The sequence below is a fragment of the Bombina bombina genome, chromosome 1, assembly GCF_027579735.1.
Source record: "Bombina bombina isolate aBomBom1 chromosome 1, aBomBom1.pri, whole genome shotgun sequence".
In the NCBI taxonomy this organism is placed as follows: domain Eukaryota; kingdom Metazoa; phylum Chordata; class Amphibia; order Anura; family Bombinatoridae; genus Bombina; species Bombina bombina.
The window spans coordinates 473,759,966-473,783,961 of NC_069499.1; the positions used below are offsets into that span (position 1 = coordinate 473,759,966).

The 23,996-nt window shown below is 38.9% G+C and overlaps 1 protein-coding gene across 2 annotated transcripts in view; it reads left to right on the plus strand.

The window, feature by feature from the left end:
- Window positions 1-23,996, plus strand: part of OSBPL6 (oxysterol binding protein like 6) — a 664,468-nt gene that overhangs the window by 200,120 nt on the left and 440,352 nt on the right. For both annotated transcript variants that reach the window (XM_053698504.1, XM_053698502.1), the window contains exon 4: window positions 4,325-4,378. In XM_053698504.1, the coding sequence (XP_053554479.1) occupies window positions 4,325-4,378 (54 nt within the window). The remainder of the gene's footprint in view (window positions 1-4,324; window positions 4,379-23,996) is intronic.

Genomic DNA, 23,996 nt, shown 5'->3' on the forward strand with positions numbered 1-23,996 from the left:
GAAGTCTCAAAGATAATTCGCTGGGCAGAGTCTCACTCTTGCCACCTGTCAGCGATCCACATCCCAAGCGTAGAGAACTGGGAGGCGGATTTTCTAAGTCATCAGACTTTTCATCCAGGGGAGTGGGAACTCCATCCGGAGGTGTTTGCTCAACTGGTCCATCGTTGGGGCAAACCAGAACTGGATCTCATGGCGTCTCGCCAGAACACCAAGCTTCCTTGTTACGGATCCAGGTCCAGGGACCCAGGAGCAACGCTGAAAGATGCTCTAGCAGCTCCTTGGTTCTTCAACCTGGCCTATGTGTTTCCACCGCTTCCTCTGCTCCCTCGACTGATTGCCAAAATCAAACAGGAGAGAGCATTGTTGATTCTGATAGCACCTGCGTGGCCACGCAGGACCTGGTATGCAGACCTAGTGGACATGTCATCTCTTCCACCATGGACTCTGCCTCTGAGGCAGGACCTTCTAATACAAGGTCCTTTCAATCATCCAAATCTAATTTCTCTGAGACTGACTGCATGGAGATTGAACGCTTGATTCTATCAAGGCGTGGCTTCTCCGAGTCAGTCATTGATACCTTAATACAGGCTCGGAAGCCTGTCACCAGGAAAATCTACCATAAGATATGGCGTAAATATCTTTATTGGTGTGAATCCAAGAGTTACTCATGGAGTAAGGTTAGGATTCCTAAGATATTGTCCTTTCTCCAAGAGGGTTTGGACAAAGGCTTATCAGCTAGTTCTTTAAAAGGACAGATCTCTGCTCTGTCTATTCTTTTGCACAAGCGTCTGGCAGAAGTTCCAGACGTCCAGGCATTTTGTCAGGCTTTGGTTAGGATTAAGCCTGTGTTTAAAACTGTTGCTCCCCCGTGGAGCTTAAACTTGGTTCTTAAAGTTCTTCAGGGAGTTCCGTTTGAACCCCTTCATTCCATTGATATTAAACTTTTATCTTGGAAAGTTCTGTTTTTGATGGCTATTTCCTCGGCTCGAAGAGTCTCTGAGTTATCTGCCTTACATTGTGATTCTCCTTATCTAATTTTTCATTCAGACAAGGTAGTTCTGCGTACCAAACCTGGGTTTTTACCTAAGGTGGTTTCTAACAGGAATATCAATCAAGAGATTGTTGTTCCATCATTGTGTCCTAATCCTTCTTCAAAGAAGGAACATCTTTTGCATAATCTGGACGTAGTCCGTGCCTTGAAGTTTTACTTACAGGCTACTAAAGATTTTCATCAAACATCTGCCCTGTTTGTCGTTTACTCTGGACAGAGGAGAGGTCAAAAAGCTTCGGCAACCTCTCTCTCCTTTTGGCTTCGGAGCATAATACGCTTAGCCTATGAGACTGCTGGACAGCAGCCCCCTGAAAGGATTACAGCTCATTCTACTAGAGCTGTGGCTTCCACCTGGGCCTTTAAAAATGAGGCCTCTGTTGAACAGATTTGCAAGGCTGCGACTTGGTCTTCGCTTCACACCTTTTCAAAATTTTACAAATTTTACACTTTTGCTTCTTCGGAGGCTGTTTTTGGGAGAAAGGTTCTACAGGCAGTGGTTCCTTAAGTTTAAGTTCCTGCCTTGTCCTTCCCATCATCCGTGTACTTTAGCTTTGGTATTGGTATCCCACAAGTAATGGATGATCCATGGACTGGATACACTTAACAAGAGAAAACATAATTTATGCTTACCTGATAAATTTATTTCTCTTGTAGTGTATCCAGTCCACGGCCCGCCCTGTCCTTTTAAGGCAGGTCTAAATTTTAATTAAACTACAGTCACCACTGCACCCTATGGTTTCTCCTTTCTCGTCTTGTTTCGGTCGAATGACTGGATATGGCAGTGAGGGGAGGAGCTATATAGCAGCTCTGCTGTGGGTGATCCTCTTGCAACTTCCTGTTGGGAAGGAGAATATCCCACAAGTAATGGATGATCCGTGGACTGGATACACTACAAGAGAAATACATTTATCAGGTAAGCATAAATTATGTTTTTTATTGGGAAGAGGTTCAGGCCTGGTGCCCTCAGTATGGGCCGCCTATTGTACCCTCCCATCTTGGCATTTAGTGTCCTCTATGGCTTGGGTATTGTTTTCCCAAAAGTAATGAATGCAGCTGTGGACTCTCCATTTAAGAAGAAAAACATAAATTATGCTCACCTGATCATTTCCTTTTCTTCTGATGGAAAGAGTCCACAGCTCCTCACCCGTAATTTTATGTGGGGCGTCCTTATTATCTTCTGGCACCTTTCACCCTGATATTTCTTCTACTGTTCCTTGTTCCTCAGCAGAATGACTGGAGGATGAGGGGAGTGGGAGGAGTATTTAAGCCTTTGGCTGGGTTGTCTTTGCCTCCTGGTGGCCACGTTCTTATTTCCCAAAAGTAATGAATGGAGCTGTGGACTCTTTCCATCAGAAGAAAAGGAAATGATCAGGTTAGCATAATTTATGGGGGGGGGGGGGTATTAGTGTAACAGTGCTTATTATTATTAATCTTTTTTTAACTTTATTTGATTGAGGAGGGAGCATTGCATTTGTTTGGTGATGTTGCTTTCTAACTTCATCCTATATGGCAAGAGGAATTTGAGTTTTACTCATGCACAAAATGATTTTTGCATTCAAAAAGTTTTTGGGGTACTAGGTGATAAACCCCCAGACAACACTTTTCTACATATTAAGTCTTTTTAGCTGTAAAATTTGTTACGTGAAAAGGGGAGTAAAAGTTTTAGCTATTGATAATTTGGTTTGTGATCAACCTGGGCTGTTAAGTTTAGGACCTTTTTTTCCACTAAACCGATAATTTAAAAAGTGGCCTATTGTTATAATGTTAACATCGGAAAATGGCTCAACTGTAACTATTTGCATGCCAATGATTAGCAAACAACAGACATTTGCTCCACTCTTAATTCGTCCACATACAGTGGAACTTGTGTGTGTATATATATAGCTTTGGAAAAGATTGAGACCCCTGCAAAATGATCAGTTTCTCTGGTTTTACTATTTATAGGTATGTGTTTGAGTAAAATGAACATTTTTGTTTTGTTCTATAAATTACTGACATTTCTCCCAAATTCCAAATTAAAATATTGTCATTTAGTGCATTTATTTTCATAAAATGACAACTGGTCAAAATAACAAAAAAGATGCAGTGTTGTCAGTCCTGAAATAATACAAAGAAAACAAGTTCATATTTGTTTTTTAAGCAACTCAATACTAATGTTTTAGCATAGCAAGAGTTCAGAAATCAGTATTTGGTGGAATAACCACGATTTTCAATCACAGCCTTCATGCGTCTTGGCATTCTCTCCACCAATCTTTCACATTGCACCACTCCTGGTGCAAAATTTCAAGCAGCTTAGCTTTGTTTGATTGGATTGTGACCATTCATAATAAGAGAAGCCTCAAAACTGAAATATTCTGTATGCACACTATACAGTACTTACTTAGGTACCCCGAAAAACAAATTTAGCACTGAGACTCAAACCATTACCATTATAAATTGACCCTAAAAAGCGACTTTCATCATTACATTATTAAGTTTTAAGTCTAAGGATCATGGTTGCACAAAATTTATGTACATGAACCTTTAAATGTGATCTAGAGATCAGTTTTTGTTCCATGTTGTGCACCATGGCACAAAGATGGCTGCCGTGGTTAAACCAAGTAAAATAAAAAAATGTACAACACATAGAGGTAATCACTAAAAAATATTAAGAAAATTAAAAATGGTCACGCAACATATATGTTGGAACACTTGAGATGGATTGACCCTTATCTAGTACATAGAGGCGACAGCTATGAGGCAGCTAGATTGCAATATCTACCTGTGTGCTTTCTACCTTCCCTAGCATATCATGAGCTTTATTCTGCCAGCTGATTAATACTAAATGGAAATACTGGCTTATGTTTGCTCGCACTTGGGTTTATGTACAAGGCTGTATTGGGAAGAAAAACAGAAAGTGTTTGTCTTGCAGCAGTGATTGCACTTTATATCAACCAGTGACAAAGCACAGGAAGTAATGCATTGTTTGAAGATAGTAATAAAACTGTCGCTCATAGTTAAGATTTGAAATGATAAAATAAAGTCTTTGAAAATTAATGTTACAAGTGGTAAGGATGATTGCTCATTCATTGTTATCCTACTTTAGCCTTCACAGCTACTGTACTAAATCTCTTTCTGCAACCCATTTATGCCAAACCTTCATGAACATGGTGTTGTTTGTATATTTATGTAATATATATAGTGTTTGTATGTAAATATATTAAAATCTTAAAGTCTTTAGTGCCTTAAAGAACAATATTCTAATAATTTGACATCTTTATTTGTATGTTACAGAGATTTTTTGTCCTGGATAATGGGATTCTCAAGTATTCCAAATCGCCAATTGATGTAAGTGCTGTTGTTATATATTTTGTTTTAATAATTATTTATATGGCGTCATGTAACCCAGCATGTAATTTATGTTTCAGCAAAATTGTCTAGCGAATAACATTTTGAATACAGTTCTTACTCAGTGTGTGTGTGCATCAAATTCCTATAAATGTAGTAAATTGAGTAATTAATGAGCGAAGAAAATTAAGATGAAAATTAAGATGAGTAATAATAATCTGCTTTACTTGCATTTTTAAGGCTTCTTGAGAGCATTGTGAAAGGCTTCAAACATTTCAGAAACAAAATGCGCCTATACCATTCTTAGATGTTTTTCTTTCATTATAAAATTAATTATGTTGCTTATATTATATGCCCGATTCATGACATTGCATACATTAAAGTCAATAAATCCCTGCTTACATAATTCAAACAATCAAAGTACACTGATGATCTTGTTAAAAAAATAACTATCATTAAAAACAGCATTTAATATTTATTCTGTATCTTAATTATGCTAGAGATTATATTAATAGTTAATTAAAAATATTTTAAGATCTAAGTGGCTCATTAATAATCAGTACCTCAAAGGGTTTATAGTCATGATTAGGGGTTTTGTCTTCTTTTAAAGATTTTGACTATACATCATGACATTTTTTTTTAACTAGAATAATGATTGAGCTATGAACTATGTTCCTGAAATAGCACATTATGTTAATTTATAACGCAACTCTGGATTAATTATTTATTCAAATAACTCTCCAGCTTCTATGTTATTTTATGGTACTGGTTCAGTAAAGCGTGCAAGATTTCTCCTAATACAAACAGAAATAGGAGCAGTCTGCCAGGAATGAACAGCTCAGTGGTTTGTTCTATGGTCTGGTTAACACCTGGGAATATCTTTTTTTGTCTGATCCCTCCTAACAAGTTCAGTCCAGCCCTAATATACCAGACAATTCTTCTCTGAACAAGGGAAATGACATCCCAAGTTTATCATTTCGGCCTTCTTTGGTCTTTTTTAGTGAGGGGCAGCCATATCCCTCAAAGACCATTGGGCAAGGAGCCCACGTCTGGTTTCCCCCATCACCCTTGTATTAATGTGAAGAAACAGAATCCACAAATATAATATATATGGTTATTCTTATTAATTAATAAAAGGGTAAATACCACACTGAAATTACGCAGCAGGCAATATATTTGCAAGTCTGCTGTGTTTTAAACCACATTCCCTCAGAGATGCTTGTTGCAACCACACAAGGTTTATATATTCATTCTTTCCTTATGAGCCACCTGTAGAACTTGGCAAGAGAGATAACTATTGATTTATCAATAAAATATTTGTCAAGAAACATTAAGCTACTTCATCACCAAGACAAATATGTAGTGAGTAAGAAAAATAGTTATTGAGTTTAACTCATATTTGTAAAGTTACATATTTTCCTCTCTCATATATTAACTTATATGCAATTAATATTTGTATGAATAGTTTTGTGTCATTCATAAAAGGTTGTACTAGGTTTTAAATTATTATATAGCACTCACCACCTTCAACTTGCTATTGCCCGGGTGCACTTAAGAATAAATAGATATTTTCCATAAAGTAGAATAAGTTACTCACAGGATTTACAAAATCCAAAATTATTAATCTGAAGGCATAAAACAAAGGTTTCAGCTCCCTCTGGAGCCTTTGTCAAGACCAGCACATCCACCAACAAAAAACTGTGATAGAGTCCTGTGAGACATCTGCCAGGATTTAATGAAATAGCAACACAGTAGTATTCAATAATTCAAACTCACTTTCACTTTAAGTGAAATTACTTTTTATTGATGACATTTGGTGAGATTGTGGGAACAAAATCTCCTTCCTCAATCCAAGTCAATGAGTACTATTTAAAACCCAAACTCTACCCCCCAGTGTGCAAAAACCACCTAGCTGGTTGTCATGGTACCCCCACCCCCCAAACATGAATGATAAACATTGTGAGGCATACCAAGGTACATAGATAATGCAATTCAATTAGTCACAACATGGGGTCAAACAAAGTTAGATGGACATAATTAACTACCACATACCCAGTAAATGTAATCAGACAATGTATTTCCTCTATTTAATTAAGTACTCCAATAAACTAATTGATTAACTACATCCAAGCATCACAGATATTACACTATGTGGGTTGGTAAGTAAATATTGATCCTAATAATCTCATGGGGTGAGAGCCTTATTTGTGTGTATAGCTCATGATATACCGTGGTACAGGTCATCCCTAATGGGGCATGATAAACATCTGTACTGCTGCCCTACTAGATATAGCATCAATGGGCTGGGGGCAACTATAAGGGTGGAATTACCACATCAATTTATACTAGTGGTGAAACGAACATTGGTCCAGATACACACTTAAAGGTACATGGAAAAATAGATGATACAATTTTTTTTTATATCTTTAGTTATAATCCAACAGTGTACTTAATTTAAGCAATTCAAAATTACATTTCCATTGCACCTCGCAGGGTGTCTTGAGTAATCAAAAATGAAGAGAGACGTAATCAAACAATATATTAAAACACTATGTATCAGCCTTGTCTTTTTTAACTATAATTCAAATATAATTAAATCCATCAGATTCCTTATTAAACTGTTGGGGTATTTTAAATTAATTAACCAATTGACCCAACCAAGGAATAACCCACAACAAGACATACAAAACACAACAAAACAAAACACAGGGAAAAAAAAAGGGGGGGGGGGGGAGAAGAAAAAAAATAAACAAAATTAGTAAACAGGATACTTGTGTAGAAACAAGGAATTACCATACTCCCAGAAAAAACAATTTTGAGTGTCTAAATGGGTATATTAAATGATAAATTTCGTTAGTTGGGAAGGTTTTAATAAATAATCAACATTTCATGTTACTTACATCTCGTACGTCATTTATATTTGTATCAAACTGTTCCAGTATACACAGTTTCTTCATACAATTCCTGATCTCCGGGATACTGGGGATCACAGTTACTTTCCATTTTTTTAAAATTCTGTATCTGGCAGCTAATATAGCCATATTAGTAATTTTCTTCTTACTAAGTGAGTTTTGTTCTTCTGTTCCAAGAAATACTATATGAGCCAATGTAAGAACCAAAGGGGAGATTCCCAGCACTTTATTCAACCAGGATTTTTGGACAGTCCCATATCATATGCCAAAGGTTGGCCGATGATAGTGAGCATTTTGGGCACTTATTAAAGTGAGAGTTCCCACATTTAAACCCCTTATCGGGCAAATAATATGTCATATAAAGCAATTTGATGTGGGATTCTCTCCATGTAGTAGAGAAAGTAGCATGCGTAACTTCAATAATGGATGATTGTATATGACTAGTTTCTACCGTCCTTGGTGATAGGGCTAATGCCCATTTAGAAGAGATTTTTCCGAGATTGATAGGACCTTTAATGGAAATAAGAGATTGATAACATATAGAGATAGACATATGCCCGTTCTTGGCTAATATGAGCCAATTTTCCAGGGCCCCCAATAAGCAGTTCCAACCAGACTCATTAATTAACTTCCAGTCATAATGTCTTAACAGTAGGTAAGCATAGAAATCTTTTTGAGGAAGGTTACATTCACTCCTAAGAGAAGCAAAAGATTTAATGCATCTTCTTTCTTTATCTAATAAGTTAATAACCTTAACAAAGCCTAAGTTATGCCACCTTTGGAATAATGCTGATTGCAACCCTGCCTGAAATTGGGGGTTCCCTTTCAATGGTAAATATTTAGAGACCCTTCCATCCAGTTCCAGAAGATTACAAATCTTCCGCCATGCCTGAATTGGATTAATGATAGACCTACATTTTTTTTTACATCGTCTGGCATTTCCCTGTTATTAGTATGTATTAAAACTGTAGGAAGGAATGGAAAAGTTATATTATTCTCCAATTCATTATCCGTTACCTAATCTCTAGAGAAAATCCAGTCGGTCACTATTCGTGCCAAAAATACATAATTATAAAGCTGAAGGTCGGGTAAAGCACAACACCCATATTTCTCCAACATAGGTGTGTCCGGTCCACGGCGTCATCCTTACTTGTGGGATATTCTCTTCCCCAACAGGAAATGGCAAAGAGCCCAGCAAAGCTGGTCACATGATCCCTCCTAGGCTCCGCCTACCCCAGTCATTCTCTTTGCCGTTGTACAGGCAACATCTCCACGGAGATGGCTTAGAGTTTTTTAGTGTTTAACTGTAGTTTTTATTATTCAATCAAGAGTTTGTTATTTTAAAATAGTGCTGGTATGTACTATTTACTCTGAAACAGAAAAGAGATGAAGATTTCTGTTTGTATGAGGAAAATGATTTTAGCAACCGTTACTAAAATCCATGGCTGTTCCACACAGGACTGTTGAGAGGAATTAACTTCAGTTGGGGGAACAGTGAGCAGTCTTTTGCTGCTTGAGGTATGACACATTCTAACAAGACGATGTAATGCTGGAAGCTGTCATTTTCCCTATGGGATCCGGTAAGCCATTTTTATTCAGACAGTAAATAAGGGCTTCACAAGGGCTTATTAAGACTGTAGACATTTTCTGGGCTAAATCGATTCATATATTACACATATTTAGCCTTGAGGAATCATTTAATCTGGGTATTTTTGTTAAATAATATCGGCAGGCACTGTTTTAGACACCTTATTCTCTAGGGGCTTTCCCTAATCATAGGCAGAGCCTCATTTTCGCGCCGGTATTGCGCACTTGTTTTTGAGCAGCATGACATGCAGTCGCATGTGTGAGGAGCTCTGATACATAGAAAAGACTTTCTGAAGCTTCCAAATTTGGTGTGCAATACTTTTAAGGCTTTAAGACACTGTGGTGAAATTTTGGTGAATTTTGAACAATTCCTTCATACTTTTTCGCAATTGCAGTAATAAAGTGTGTTCAGTTTAAAATTTAAAGTGACAGTAACGGTTTTATTTTAAAACGTTTTTTGTACTTTGTATTAAGTTTATGCCTGTTTAACATGTCTGAACTACCAGATAGACTGTGTTCTGAATGTGGGGAAGCCAAGGTTCCTTCTCATTTAAATAAATGTGATTTATGTGACACTGAAAATGATGCCCAAGATGATTCCTCAAGTGAGGGGAGTAAGCATGGTACTGCATCATTCCCTCCTTCGTCTACACGAGTCTTGCCCACTCAGGAGGCCCCTAGTACATCTAGCGCGCCAATACTCCTTACTATGCAACAATTAACGGCTGTAATGGATAATTCTATCAAAAACATTTTAGCCAAAATGCCCACTTATCAGCGTAAGCGCGACTGCTCTGTTTTAGATACTGAAGAGCATGAGGACGCTGATGATAATGGTTCTGAAATGCCCCTACACCAGTCTGAGGGGGCCAGGGAGGTTTTGTCTGAGGGAGAAATTTCAGATTCAGGGAAAATTTCTCAACAAGCTGAACCCGATGTGATTACATTTAAATTTAAGTTGGAACATCTCCGCGCTCTGCTTAAGGAGGTATTATCCACTCTGGATGATTGTGAGAATTTGATCATCCCAGAGAAACTATGTAAAATGGACAAGTTCCTAGAGGTCCCGGGGCTCCCAGAAGCTTTTCCTATACCCAAGCGGGTGGCGGACATTGTAAATAAAGAATGGGAAAGGCCCGGTATACCTTTCGTCCCTCCCCCCATATTTAAAAAATTGTTTCCTATGGTCGACCCTAGAAAGGACTTATGGCAGACTGTCCCCAAGGTCGAGGGAGCGGTTTCTACTTTAAACAAACGCACCACTATACCCATAGAAGATAGTTGTGCTTTCAAAGATCCTATGGATAAAAAATTAGAAGGTTTGCTTAAAAAGATGTTTGTTCAGCAAGGTTACCTTCTACAACCAATTTCATGCATTGTCCCTGTCACTACAGCCGCGTGTTTCTGGTTCGATGAGCTAGTAAAGGCGATCGATAGTGATTCTCCTCCTTATGAGGAGATTATGGACAGAATCCGTGCTCTCAAATTGGCTAATTCTTTCACCCTAGACGCCACTTTGCAATTGGCTAGGTTAGCGGCGAAGAATTCTGGGTTTGCTATTGTGGCGCGTAGAGCGCTTTGGTTGAAATCTTGGTCAGCGGATGCGTCTTCCAAGAACAAACTCCTTAACATTCCTTTCAAGGGGAAAACGCTGTTTGGCCCTGACTTGAAAGAGATTATCTCTGATATCACTGGGGGTAAGGGCCACGCCCTTCCTCAGGATAGGTCTTTCAAGGCCAAAAATAAACCTAATTTTCGTCCCTTTCGTAGAAACGGACCAGCCCCAAGTGCTACGTCCTCTAAGCAAGAGGGTAATACTTCTCAAGCCAAGTCAGCCTGGAGACCAATGCAAGGCTGGAACAAGGGAAAGCAGGCCAAGAAACCTGCCACTGCTACCAAGACAGCATGAAACGTTGGCCCCCGATCCGGGACCGGATCTGGTGGGGGGCAGACTCTCTCTCTTCGCTCAGGCTTGGGCAAGAGATGTTCTGGATCCTTGGGCACTAGAAATAGTCTCCCAAGGTTATCTTCTGGAATTCAAGGGGCTTCCCCCAAGGGGGAGGTTCCACAGGTCTCAATTGTCTTCAGACCACATAAAGAGACAGGCATTCTTACATTGTGTAGAAGACCTGTTAAAAATGGGAGTGATTCATCCTGTTCCATTAGGAGAACAAGGGATGGGGTTCTACTCCAATCTGTTCATAGTTCCCAAAAAAGAGGGAACGTTCAGACCAATCTTAGATCTCAAGATCTTAAACAAGTTTCTCAAGGTTCCATCGTTCAAAATGGAAACCATTCGAACAATTCTTCCTTCCATCCAGGAAGGTCAATTCATGACCACAGTGGATTTAAAGGATGCGTATCTACATATTCCTATCCACAAGGAACATCATCGGTTCCTAAGGTTCGCATTCCTGGACAAGCATTACCAGTTCGTGGCGCTTCCTTTCGGATTAGCCACTGCTCCAAGGATTTTCACAAAGGTACTAGGGTCCCTTCTAGCGGTGCTAAGACCAAGGGGCATTGCAGTAGTACCTTACTTGGACGACATTCTGATTCAAGCGTCGTCCCTTCCTCAAGCAAAGGCTCACACGGACATAGTTCTGGCCTTTCTCAGATCTCACGGATGGAAAGTGAACGTGGAAAAGAGTTCTCTATCTCCGTCGACAAGGGTTCCCTTCTTGGGAACAATAATAGACTCCTTAGAAATGAGGATTTTTCTGACAGAGGCCAGAAAAACAAAACTTCTAAACTCTTGTCAAACACTTCATTCCGTTCCTCTTCCTTCCATAGCGCAGTGCATGGAAGTAATAGGTTTGATGGTAGCGGCAATGGACATAGTTCCTTTTGCGCGCATTCATCTAAGACCATTACAACTGTGCATGCTCAGTCAGTGGAATGGGGACTATACAGACTTGTCTCCGAAGATACAAGTAAATCAGAGGACCAGAGACTCACTCCGTTGGTGGCTGTCCCTGGACAACCTGTCACAAGGGATGACCTTCCGCAGACCAGAGTGGGTCATTGTCACGACCGACGCCAGTCTGATGGGCTGGGGCGCGGTCTGGGGATCACTGAAAGCTCAGGGTCTTTGGTCTCGGGAAGAATCTCTTCTACCGATAAATATTCTGGAACTGAGAGCGATATTCAATGCTCTCAAGGCTTGGCCTCAGCTAGCAAAGGCCAAGTTCATACGGTTTCAATCAGACAACATGACGACTGTTGCGTACATCAACCATCAGGGGGGAACAAGGAGTTCCCTGGCGATGGAAGAAGTGACCAAAATCATTCAATGGGCGGAGACTCACTCCTGCCACCTGTCTGCAATCCACATCCCAGGAGTGGAAAATTGGGAAGCGGATTTTCTGAGTCGTCAGACATTACATCCGGGGGAGTGGGAACTCCATCCGGAAATCTTTGCCCAAATTACTCAACTGTGGGGCATTCCAGACATGGATCTGATGGCCTCTCGGCAGAACTTCAAGGTTCCTTGCTACGGGTCCAGATCCAGGGATCCCAAGGCGACTCTAGTAGATGCACTAGTAGCACCTTGGACCTTCAAACTAGCTTATGTATTCCTGCCGTTTCCTCTCATCCCCAGGCTGGTAGCCAGGATCAATCAGGAGAGGGCGTCGGTGATCTTGATAGCTCCTGCGTGGCCACGCAGGACTTGGTATGCAGATCTGGTGAATATGTCATCGGCTCCACCATGGAAGCTACCTTTGAGACGAGACCTTCTTGTTCAGGGTCCGTTCGAACATCCGAATCTGGTCTCACTCCAGCTGACTGCTTGGAGATTGAACGCTTGATCTTATCAAAACGAGGGTTCTCAGATTCTGTTATTGATACTCTTGTTCAGGCCAGAAAGCCTGTAACTAGAAAAATTTACCACAAAATATGGAAAAAATATATCTGTTGGTGTGAATCTAAAGGATTCCCTTGGGACAAGGTAAAGATTCCTAAGATTCTATCCTTTCTTCAAGAAGGATTGGAGAAAGGATTATCTGCAAGTTCCTTGAAGGGACAGATTTCTGCCTTGTCTGTGTTACTTCACTAAAAACTGGCAGCTGTGCCAGATGTTCAAGCCTTTGTTCAGGCTCTGGTTAGAATCAAGCCTGTTTACAAACCTTTGACTCCTCCTTGGAGTCTCAACTTAGTTCTTTCAGTTCTTCAGGGGGTTCCGTTTGAACCCTTACATTCCGTTGATATTAAGTTATTATCTTGGAAAGTTTTGTTTTTGGTTGCAATTTCTTCTGCTAGAAGAGTTTCAGAATTATCTGCTCTGCAGTGTTCTCCTCCTTATCTGGTGTTCCATGCAGATAAGGTGGTTTTACGTACTAAACCTGGTTTTCTTCCAAAAGTTGTTTCTAACAAAAACATTAACCAGGAGATAGTCGTGCCTTCTTTGTGTCCGAAACCAGTTTCGAAGAAGGAACGTTTGTTGCACAATTTGGATGTTGTTCGCGCTCTAAAATTCTATTTAGATGCTACAAAGGATTTTAGACAAACATCTTCCTTGTTTGTTGTTTATTCTGGTAAAAGGAGAGGTCAAAAAGCAACTTCTACCTCTCTCTCTTTTTGGATTAAAAGCATCATCAGATTGGCTTACGAGACTGCCGGACGGCAGCCTCCTGAAAGAATCACAGCTCATTCCACTAGGGCTGTGGCTTCCACATGGGCCTTCAAGAACGAGGCTTCTGTTGATCAGATATGTAGGGCAGCGACTTGGTCTTCACTGCACACTTTTACCAAATTTTACAAGTTTGATACTTTTGCTTCTTCTGAGGCTATTTTTGGGAGAAAGGTTTTGCAAGCCGTGGTGCCTTCCATTTAGGTGACCTGATTTGCTCCCTCCCTTCATCCGTGTCCTAAAGCTTTGGTATTGGTTCCCACAAGTAAGGATGACGCCGTGGACCGGACACACCTATGTTGGAGAAAACAGAATTTATGTTTACCTGATAAATTACTTTCTCCAACGGTGTGTCCGGTCCACGGCCCGCCCTGGTTTTTTAATCAGGTCTGATAATTTATTTTCTTTAACTACAGTCACCACGGTATCATATGGTTTCTCCTATGAAAATATTCCTCCTTAACGTCGGTCGAATGACTGGGGTAGGCGGAGCCTAGGAGGGATCATGTGACCAGCTTTGCTGGGCTCTTTGCCATTTCCTGTTGGGGAAGAGAATATCCCACAAGTAAGGATGACGCCGTGGACCGGACACACCGTTGGAGAAAGTAATTTATCAGGTAAACATAAATTCTGTTTTTCTGGGTAAGGAAAATTTTGCGAGTGAAATTCTGGATTTTCTATCATACCAGATATATTTTCTCAAAGCAGTATTAAATATCCTAATTTCTTTCCGTTTTAAGATCATTGGAGTATTTTGAAATAAGTACAGCATTTTCGGAAAAAGAATCATTTTATACAAAGCTATACGACCTGATATAGAAAGAGGAAGATTTTGCCAATTTTTCATAGTTTCTATGAATTTGTTCAATGTTGGTAGAACATTAAGGCTATACCATTCATCTGGGTTGGAAGATATTACAATGCCCAAGTATTTGAATGAATCAGAAACAATTGTAAAATGTATATTTACCAATGACTCTTTAGTTTGCTTAATCCATAATAATTCAGATTTAGAAGTATTTACCTTATATCCTGAAAACGAGCCAAATTGGTCTATAACTGATAACAACTGTGGTATATTAATCTGAGTATTCATGATGTAAATGAGAATGTCATCGGCATATAAAGCTATCTTAAAGGGACCAAAAAAACTTTCATGATTCAAATAGGGCATGTCATTTTAAACAACTTTCCAATTTACTTTTATCACCAATTTTGCTTTGTTCTTTTGGTATTCTTAGTTGAAAGATAAACCTAGGAGGTTTGTATGCTAATTTCTTAGACCTTGAAGGCCACCTCTAATATAAATGCATTTTGATAGTTTTTCACCACTAGAGGGCATTAGTTCACGTGTTTCATATATGTTGAGCTCATGCACGTGAATTTACCATGGAGTCGGCTCTGATTGGCTAAAATGCAAGTCTGTCAAAAGAACTGAAATAAGGGGGCAGTCTGCTGAGGCTTAGATACAAGGTAATTACAGAGGTAAAACATCTATAATTATAACTGTTGGTTATGCAAAACTGGGGAATTGGTAATTAAGGGATTAGCTATCTTTTAAAACCACAAACATTCTGGTGTTGACTGTCCCTTTAAGCTCTTTCTTACCTATTTTAATACCTTCAATTTGTTGTCTAAAATAGCCAAAGGTTCGATCACGATATCAAAGAGGAGAGGGGAGAGAGTGCACCCCTACCTGGTACCTCTTCCGAGAGTTATGTCTGCGGATATTCTACCGTTGACTACCAGTCTTGTGTGAGCCTTATTGTATAAATTTTCAATACATTTGAGGAACTTAACTTTGAAACCAAATTGGGAATGAGTAAAAAAGAGGTTGTCGTAATGGAATGAATTGAATGCTATTTCTGCATCGATTGAAACAATTGCTATGTCAGGGGTGTCCTACCCCGTCTCCGCTTTTCGATTGTTTTAAAATAGTCGATGGTGACAAAGAGTTCCCATATTTTAGCCGAGGAATTTCTATTAGTCAAAAATCCTGCTTGATTTTTGTGAATTATAGTTGGGGGAAGAGTTTGTAATCTGCGGACCAGGATCGAGTTCAACAATTTTTAATCCGTATTTAACAGGGCTATAGGTCTATAAGATTCTTTCTTAAAGGGACAGTCTACCATAGAATTGTTATTGTTTTAAAAAATAGATAATCACTTTATTTCCCATTCCCTAGTTTTGCGTAACTAACACAGTTATATTAATATACTTTTTACCTCTGTGATTACCTTGTATCTAGGAACCTTCTCCCAGCCCCCTGATCACATGACTGTGACTGTTTATTATCTATTGTCTTAAATTTAGCATTGTTTTGTGCTAAATCTTAAATAACCCCCTGTGCCTGAACACAGTGTTATCTATATGGCCCACGTGTACTTTCTGTCTCTTTGTGTTGAAAAGAGATTTAAAAAGCATGTGATAAGAGGCAGCCCTCAAAGGCTTAGAAATTAGCATATGAGCCTACCTATGTTTAGTTTAAACTAAGAATACCAAGAGAAAAAAGCAAATTTGATGATAAAAGTAAATTGGAAAGTTGATTAAAATTGATTGAATAATGAAAGTTTAATTTATACTAGACTGTCCCTTTAACTGGATCTTTCCCAGGCTTTAAAATAAAAGTAGTAAAAAAAAAGCCGCAAAGTTGGAAGAGGCCGGGTTACCCTCAATATACATGTCGTTAAAAAGCGTAACTAAATGTGGAACAATTAATGGAGATAATATTTTGTAAAACTTATTAGGCAAAGCATCAGGTCCTTAGGCGTTATTTAAGGGAAGTTCCTGAATACTTTTGGTAACTTCTACTTCAGAAATGGGGGAGTTCAAGATTTAATTTGAATCAAATGTTAAAGTCGGACAAGGAATTTTTTCCAGAAGTCTGCACGCTCCTGTTTGTTTGACAGTTTGAAAGAATAAAGAGTTTGATAATAATCTAAAAAATTTTTTAGTGTATCTTCTGGCTTCATAAACATTTTACCATCATTTTAAAGGGTTTCAATCAAAGCTGAGCCTTTGGCCCCTAGTTATCAAGCCGTCAACCTCAAATACGCTGGAATTCCGCAGCGTATTTGTAGCAAGGCTGATTCGCCTTAGTTATCAAGCCCTGCTGCCCGGCAAAAGTAGAATTCAGTGACGTAAGCTTCGATCCACCGGGCTCAGTTCGACACAGATCGATTCTTACGTCACTCCAGATGTTCCGAACACAAGTTTGGCACAATCTGACTACTTTTACTAGTTATCAAAAAACTAGCAGGTACGCTCGGCACTTTTCTGGCCCAGCGTACCTGGTTTTCAATCCACCGTCCTGGAGGCAGCGGATCCCATAGGAATCAATGGGGGTCTGACCATAGCGAAAGCTCATGTTCGCTGCTGCCCGACATCCCATTGATTCCTATGGGAAATGTGTACACCTAACACCCTAACATGTACCCCGAGTCTAAACACCCCTAATCTGCCCCCCCTACACCGCCGCAACTAAATACATTTATTACCCCCTAAACCGCCGCACCCGGACCCCGCCGCAACCGGACCCCGCCGCAACCTACATTATACATATTAACCCCTAATCTGCTGCCCCCTATACTGCCGCAACTAAATAAAGTTATTCCCCCCTAAACCGCCGCTCCCGGACCCCACCGCAACTATAATAAATATGTTAACCCCTAAACCGCCGCTCCCGGACCCCGCCACCACCTACATTATACCTATTAAGCCCTATCCTGCCCCCCCCCTACACCGCCACCTATAATAAATTTATTAACCCCTATCCTGCCGATCCCGGATCCCGCCGCAACAAAATAAATTGTTTAACCCCTAAACCGCCGCTCCCGGACCCCGCTGCCACCTATATTAAACTTATTAACCCCTAATCTGCCCCCCCACACCGTCGCCACCGATAATAAATTTATTAAGCCCTAAACCTAAGTCTAACCCTAACACCCACCTAACTGAGCTGATTTCTTTGGGGCATGCCCCGCAAAAGGCCCTTTTAAGGGCTGGTAAGGTAATAGAGCTGTCAACTTTTTAATGTAGAATAGGGTAGGGCATTTTTTTATTTTGGGGTCTTTGTTATTTTATTAGGGGGCTTAGATTAGGTGTAAGTAGCTTAAAATTGTTGTAATATTTTTTAAATGTTTGTAACTTATTTTTTTTTATTTTTTGTAACTTAGTTTTTTTATTTTTTGTACTTTAGTTAGTTTATTTAAATGTATTTAATCGTAGGTATTTGTAGTTAATTCATTTAATTTATTTAATGATAGTGTAGTGTTAGGTTTAATTGTAACTTAGGTTAGGATTTATTTTACAGGTAATTTTGTATTTCTTTTAGCTAGGTAGATATTAAATAGTTAATAACTATTTAATAACTATTCTAACTAGCTAAAAGAAACACAAAGTTACCTGTAAAATAAATATAAATCCTAAAATAGCTACAATGTAATTATTAATTACATTGTAGCTATCTTAGGGTTTATTATACAGGTAAGTATTTAGTTTTAAATAGGAATCATTTATTTAATGATAGTGTAGTGTTAGGTGTAATTGTAACTTAGGTTAGTTTTTATTTTACAGGTAAATTTCTCTTTATTTTAGCTAGGTAGCTATTAAATAGTTATTAACTATTTAATAGCTATTGTACCTAGTTAAAATAAATTGAAATTTGCCTGTAAAATAAAAATAAATCCTAAAATAGATACAATATAATTATTATTTATATTGTAGCTATATTAGGGTTTATTTTAAAGGTAAGTATTTAGTTTTAAATAGGATTAATTTAGTTAATAAGAGTTATAATATTTAGATGTATTTAATTAATATTTAAGTTAGGTGGGTGTTAGGGTTAGACTTAGGTATAGGGATTAACATATTTATTATAGCTGCGGCGGTGTAGGGGGGCAGGATAGGGGTTAATAAATTTATTATAGGTGGCGGCGGTGTAGGGGGGGCAGGATAGGGGTTAATAAATTTATTATAGGTGGCGACGGTGTAGGGGGGGGCAGATTAGGGGTAAATAAGTTTAATATAGGTGGCGGCGGGGTCCGGGAGCGACGGTTTTGGAGTTGAACAATTTATTTAGTTGTGGTGGTGTCCGGGATCGGCAGGATAGGGGTTAATAAATGTATTATAGGTGGCGGCGGTATGGGGGGGGCAGGATAGGGGTTACTAGGTATAATGTAGGTGGCGGTGGGCTCCGGGAGCGGCGGTTTAGGGGTTAATACATTTATTATAGTTGCGGCGGGGTCTAGGGGCGGCGGTTTAGGGGTTAATAACTTTATTTAGTTGCAGGGGGCTCCGGGGGCGCCGGTATAGGGGGTAGGACAGTGTAGTTTAGTGTGAGTGCTTAGTGACAGGGGTATCAATAAAGCTGGGAAAAAGCCAAAGAACAGCGAGATCGGATGAGTGATAACTATCACAGTTTTTGACAGCTTTTTTGATAACTTTGGCGAGCGTATTCAGGTCCGCGGCGGCGATGTGAGGCGAGCTTAGGCGGGCGTATTGGGGCCGGCGATGGCAGGTAAGTAGACACGTTGATAACTAGGCCTCTTTGTCTCGATTAACTAAGTTGGCAAGGAGTTTTCCTGCTTTGCTACCATATCTAAGAAGTTTAGCTTGGAATTTTAACTCTTTCTGGGTAGATCTATGAATAAGGTAAGTATCTCTTTCCTTTTTAGCTCTTGTATATCTAGCCCATGCTTCTGGTATTTTCTCTAACAAATAACGATTATATGTGTTAGATAATGCTTTCAAAATTATACCCAGTAAATGTAATCAGACAATGTATTTCCTCTATTTAATTAAGTACTCAAATAAACTAATTGATTAACTACATCCAAGCAACACAGATATTACACTATGTGGGTTGGTAAGTAAATATTGGCCCTAATAATCTCATTGGGTGAGAGCCTTATTTGTGTGTATATCTCATGATAAATTTAGAGTGTCACTGTGGTACAGGTCATCCCTAATGGGGCAGGATAAACATCTGTACTGCTGCCCTCCTAGATATAGCATCCATGGGCTGGGGGCGTCTGCAAGGGTGGAATTACTAAATTAATTTTTACTAGTGGTAAAACCGTAATAGGGGTAGGGGCATGAACGAACATTGGTCCAGATACACCCTTAAAGGTACATGAAAAACAAATATTTTCTTTCAGATAGATGATGTAAATTAGTTTCCCATTTTCTTTTATTATCATAGTAACATAGTAGATGACGTTGAAAAAAGACAGAAGTCCATCGTGTTCAAATCTACTATACTTACAAAAAGATCCAGTTAAGCTTAAATTAAACCCATTAAAAATGTGACCCATTTAACACATGCAATCACATCCCTGAATTCTGTTTCTAGACAGAAATGTATCCAAACCGTTTTTTAATGTATCAAAGGCATTGGCATTCACTAATGAGTTCCACAATTCTATTGCTCTTACAGGGAAAAAAACTTTTCTGTTGTAAGGGATTAAATCTCCTTTCCTCCAGCCTTAAATTGTGTTTCTGCCATTTTTGTATATGGGCCTTGAATATATGTATATAAAGTAATCATGTCACCACTCATGCGCCTTTTTTCTAGAGAAAACAGACCCAGTTTGGTTAACCTCTCCTCATAGCTTAAAGGGACAGCCAACACCAGAATTTTTATTGTTTAAAAAGAAAGATAATCCCTTTATTACCCATTCCCCAGTTTTGCTTAACCAACACTGTTCTATTAATATACTTTTTACCTACCTTGGGCGCGATCCGATATCGATCGCAGTTTGCGGCGCAAGCGAGGGAACCGGCGTCGCCCGCAGTTTCAGCTCGCAACTCGAGCCATCCCATATATAGGTCGCCGTCAGATGCTAACGTGCCGTAAGTCTCACAAACCAGCGATGTCCAGAAATCTGCGTAAGTACAAATTTCTGGCGTCGCCAGTGACTTGCGCCACGTTAGAAACTGCCGGCGCCTATAAAACCTGACTAAAATTTAAAACACCCGCACTGTCTAACACGCCTCCCTAACATAGCCCGCACTGTCTAACACGCCTCCCTAACATAGCCCGCACTGTCTAACCCTCTATCCGCTATCCCCCCTCACTAGCCTAACAATAAAAAAGCTATTAACCCCTAAACCGCCGCTCCTTTACCCCGCCGCAACCTAATAAAGTTATTAACCCCTAAACCGCCGCTCCCGTACCCCGCCGCCAGCTATATTATATCTATAACCCCCTAAATTGAGCCCCTAACACCGCCGCCATCTATATTAAAATTATTAACCCCTAATGTAAGCCCCTTACACCGCCGCCATCTCTATTAAAATGATTAACCCCTAATTTAATCTACCTACCCCGCCGCCAGCTATGTTATCTATATTAACCCTAAGTATATTATAGTTAATATAGTTATTACATTATATATATTAACTATATTAACCCTAATTATATTAGGGTTAATATAGTTAATATAGTTACTATAGTATTTATATTAACTATATTAACTCTATCTAACCCTAACTAAATTTATATTAAATTAATCTAATTCATTTATAAACTAAAATATTCCTATTTAAATCTAAATACTTACCTATAAAATAAACCCTAAGATAGCTACAATATAATTAATAATTACATTGTAGCTATGTTAGGGTTAATATTTATTTTACAGGTAAATTGTTAATTATTTTTACTAGGTATAATAGATATTAAATAGTTATTAACTATTTAATATCTACCTAGTTAAAATAATTACCCAATTACCTGTAAAATAAATCCTAACCTAAGTTACAAATACACCTACACTATCAATAAATGTAATAAACTACAAACATCTATCTAAAAATACAATTAAATTAACTAAACTAAATTACAAAAAAAAAAAAACACTAAATTACAAAAAATAAAAAAAAGATTACAAGATATTTAAGCTAATTACACCTATTCTAAGCCCCCTAATAAAATAATAAACCCCCAAAATAAAAAAAATTCCCTGCCCTATTCTAAATTTAACAAATTTCAAAGCTCTTTACCTTACCAGCCCTTAAAAGGGCCTTTTGTGGGGCATGCCCCAAAGAATTCAGCTCTTTTGCATACAACAAATACAATACCCCCCCCCCCATTACAACCCACCACCCACATACCCCTATTCTAAACCCACCCAAACCCCCCTTAAAAAAGCCTAACACTACCCCCCTGAAGATCTCCCTACCTTGTCTTCACCACACCGGGCCGAACTCCTGATCCGATCCGGGCGATGTCATCCTCCAAGCGGCAAAGAAGAATTCTTCCTCCTGGCGACGTCTTCCTCCAAGCGGCAGCAAAGTCTTCATTCTTCCGGCGGCATCTTCAATCTTCTTTCTTCGCTCCGCCGCCGCGGAGCATCCATCCCGGCCGACTGCTGAACTTGGAATGAGGTACCTTTAAATGACGTCATCCAAGATGGCGTCCGCCGAATTCCGATTGGCTGATAGGATTCTATCAGCCAATCGGAATTAAGTTAAAAAAATCTGATTGGCTGATTGAATCAGCCAATCAGATTCAAGTTCAATCCGATTGGCTGATCCAATCAGCCAATCAGATTGAGCTCGCATTCTATTGGCTGATCGGAACATGCCCCAGCTGATCGGCATGCCCCACAAAAGGCCCTTTTAAGGGCTGGTAAGGTAAAGAGCTTTGAAATTTGTTAAATTTAGAATAGGGCAGGGAATTTTTTTTATTTTGGGGGTTTATTATTTTATTAGGGGGCTTAGAATAGGTGTAATTAGCTTAAATATCTTGTAATCTTTTTTTTATTTTTTGTAATTTAGTGTTTGTTTTTTTTTGTAATTTAGTTTAGTTAATTTAATTGTATTTTTAGATAGATGTTTGTAGTTTATTAAATTTATTGATAGTGTAGGTGTATTTGTAACTTAGGTTAGGATTTATTTTACAGGTAATTGGGTAATTATTTTAACTAGGTAGATATTAAATAGTTAATAACTATTTAATATCTATTATACCTAGTTAAAATAATTAACAATTTACCTGTAAAATAAATATTAACCCTAACATAGCTACAATGTAATTATTAATTATATTGTAGCTATCTTAGGGTTTATTTTATAGGTAAGTATTTAGATTTAAATAGGAATATTTTAGTTTATAAATGAATTAGATTAATTTAATATAAATTTAGTTAGGGTTAGATAGAGTTAATATAGTTAATATAAATACTATAGTAACTATATTAACTATATTAACCCTAATATAATTAGGGTTAATATAGTTAATATATATAATGTAATACCTATATTAACTATAATATACTTAGGGTTAATATAGATAATATAGCTGGCGGCGGGGGTAGGTAGATTAAATTAGGGGTTAATCATTTTAATAGAGATGGCGGCGGTGTAAGGGGCTTACATTAGGGGTTAATAATTTTTATATAGGTGGCGGCGGTGTAAGGGGTCAGATTAGGGGATAGATAAGGTAGATGGCGGCGGTTTTAGAGGTTCACAGTAGGGGGTTAGTTTATGTAGATGGCGGCGGGGTCCGGGAGCGGCGGTTTAGGGGGTAATAACTTTATTAGGGATTTCGGGGGGGGGGATCGCGGTTGACAGGGAGATAGACATTGCGCATGCGTTAGGTGTTAGGTTTATTTTAGCAGATCGCGGTTGACAGGGAGATAGACATTGCGCATGCGTTAGGTGTTAGGTTTATTTTCTAGTTAGTTTAGGGAGTTACGGGGCTCCAATAGTCAGCGTAAGGCTTCTTACGGCTGCTTTTTGTGGCGAGGTGAAAATGGAGTAAGTTTTCTCCATTTTCGCCACGTAAGTCCTTACGCTGCATATTGGATACCAAACTGCGCGGGTTTGGTATACCTGCCTATGGCCCAAAAAACTGCGGGCGACGGCAGAAATATACGGGCGTAACTTCTAGGTTACGCCGTATATGTGATACCAAATCCGCGCAAATATTGGCGTCGCCGGCTTTTGCGGGCGACGATTTATATCGGATCGACCCCCTTGTATCTAAGCCTCTGCAAACTGCCCACTTATTTCAGTTCTTTTGACAGACTTGCTTTTTAGCCAATCAGTGCTCACTCCAGGGTAACTTCATGTGCATGAGCTCAATGTTATCTATATGAAACACGTGAACTAATGCCCTCTAGTGGTCAAAATGCATTCAGATTAAAGGCAGTCTTCAAGGTCTAAGAAATTAGCATATGAACCTCCTAGAATTAGATTTCAACTAAGAATACCAAGAGAACAAAGCAAAATAAAAAGTAAATTGGAAAGTTGTTTAATATTACATTCCCTATTTAAATCATGAAAGTTTTTTTTGAACTTGACTGTCCCTTTAAATTATCCTTCCCCCTTATTTGCTTTGTGTCTCTTTTCTAAACTTTTTCTAGGTCTGCAATGTCTTTTTTTTTTTTAGATCGGTCCCCAGAACTGGACTCTATATACAAGGGCCTCTATTTCTCACAGGTCTTGTGGACCTGATCCGACAGTGGGGATCAGGTCCGCAAGA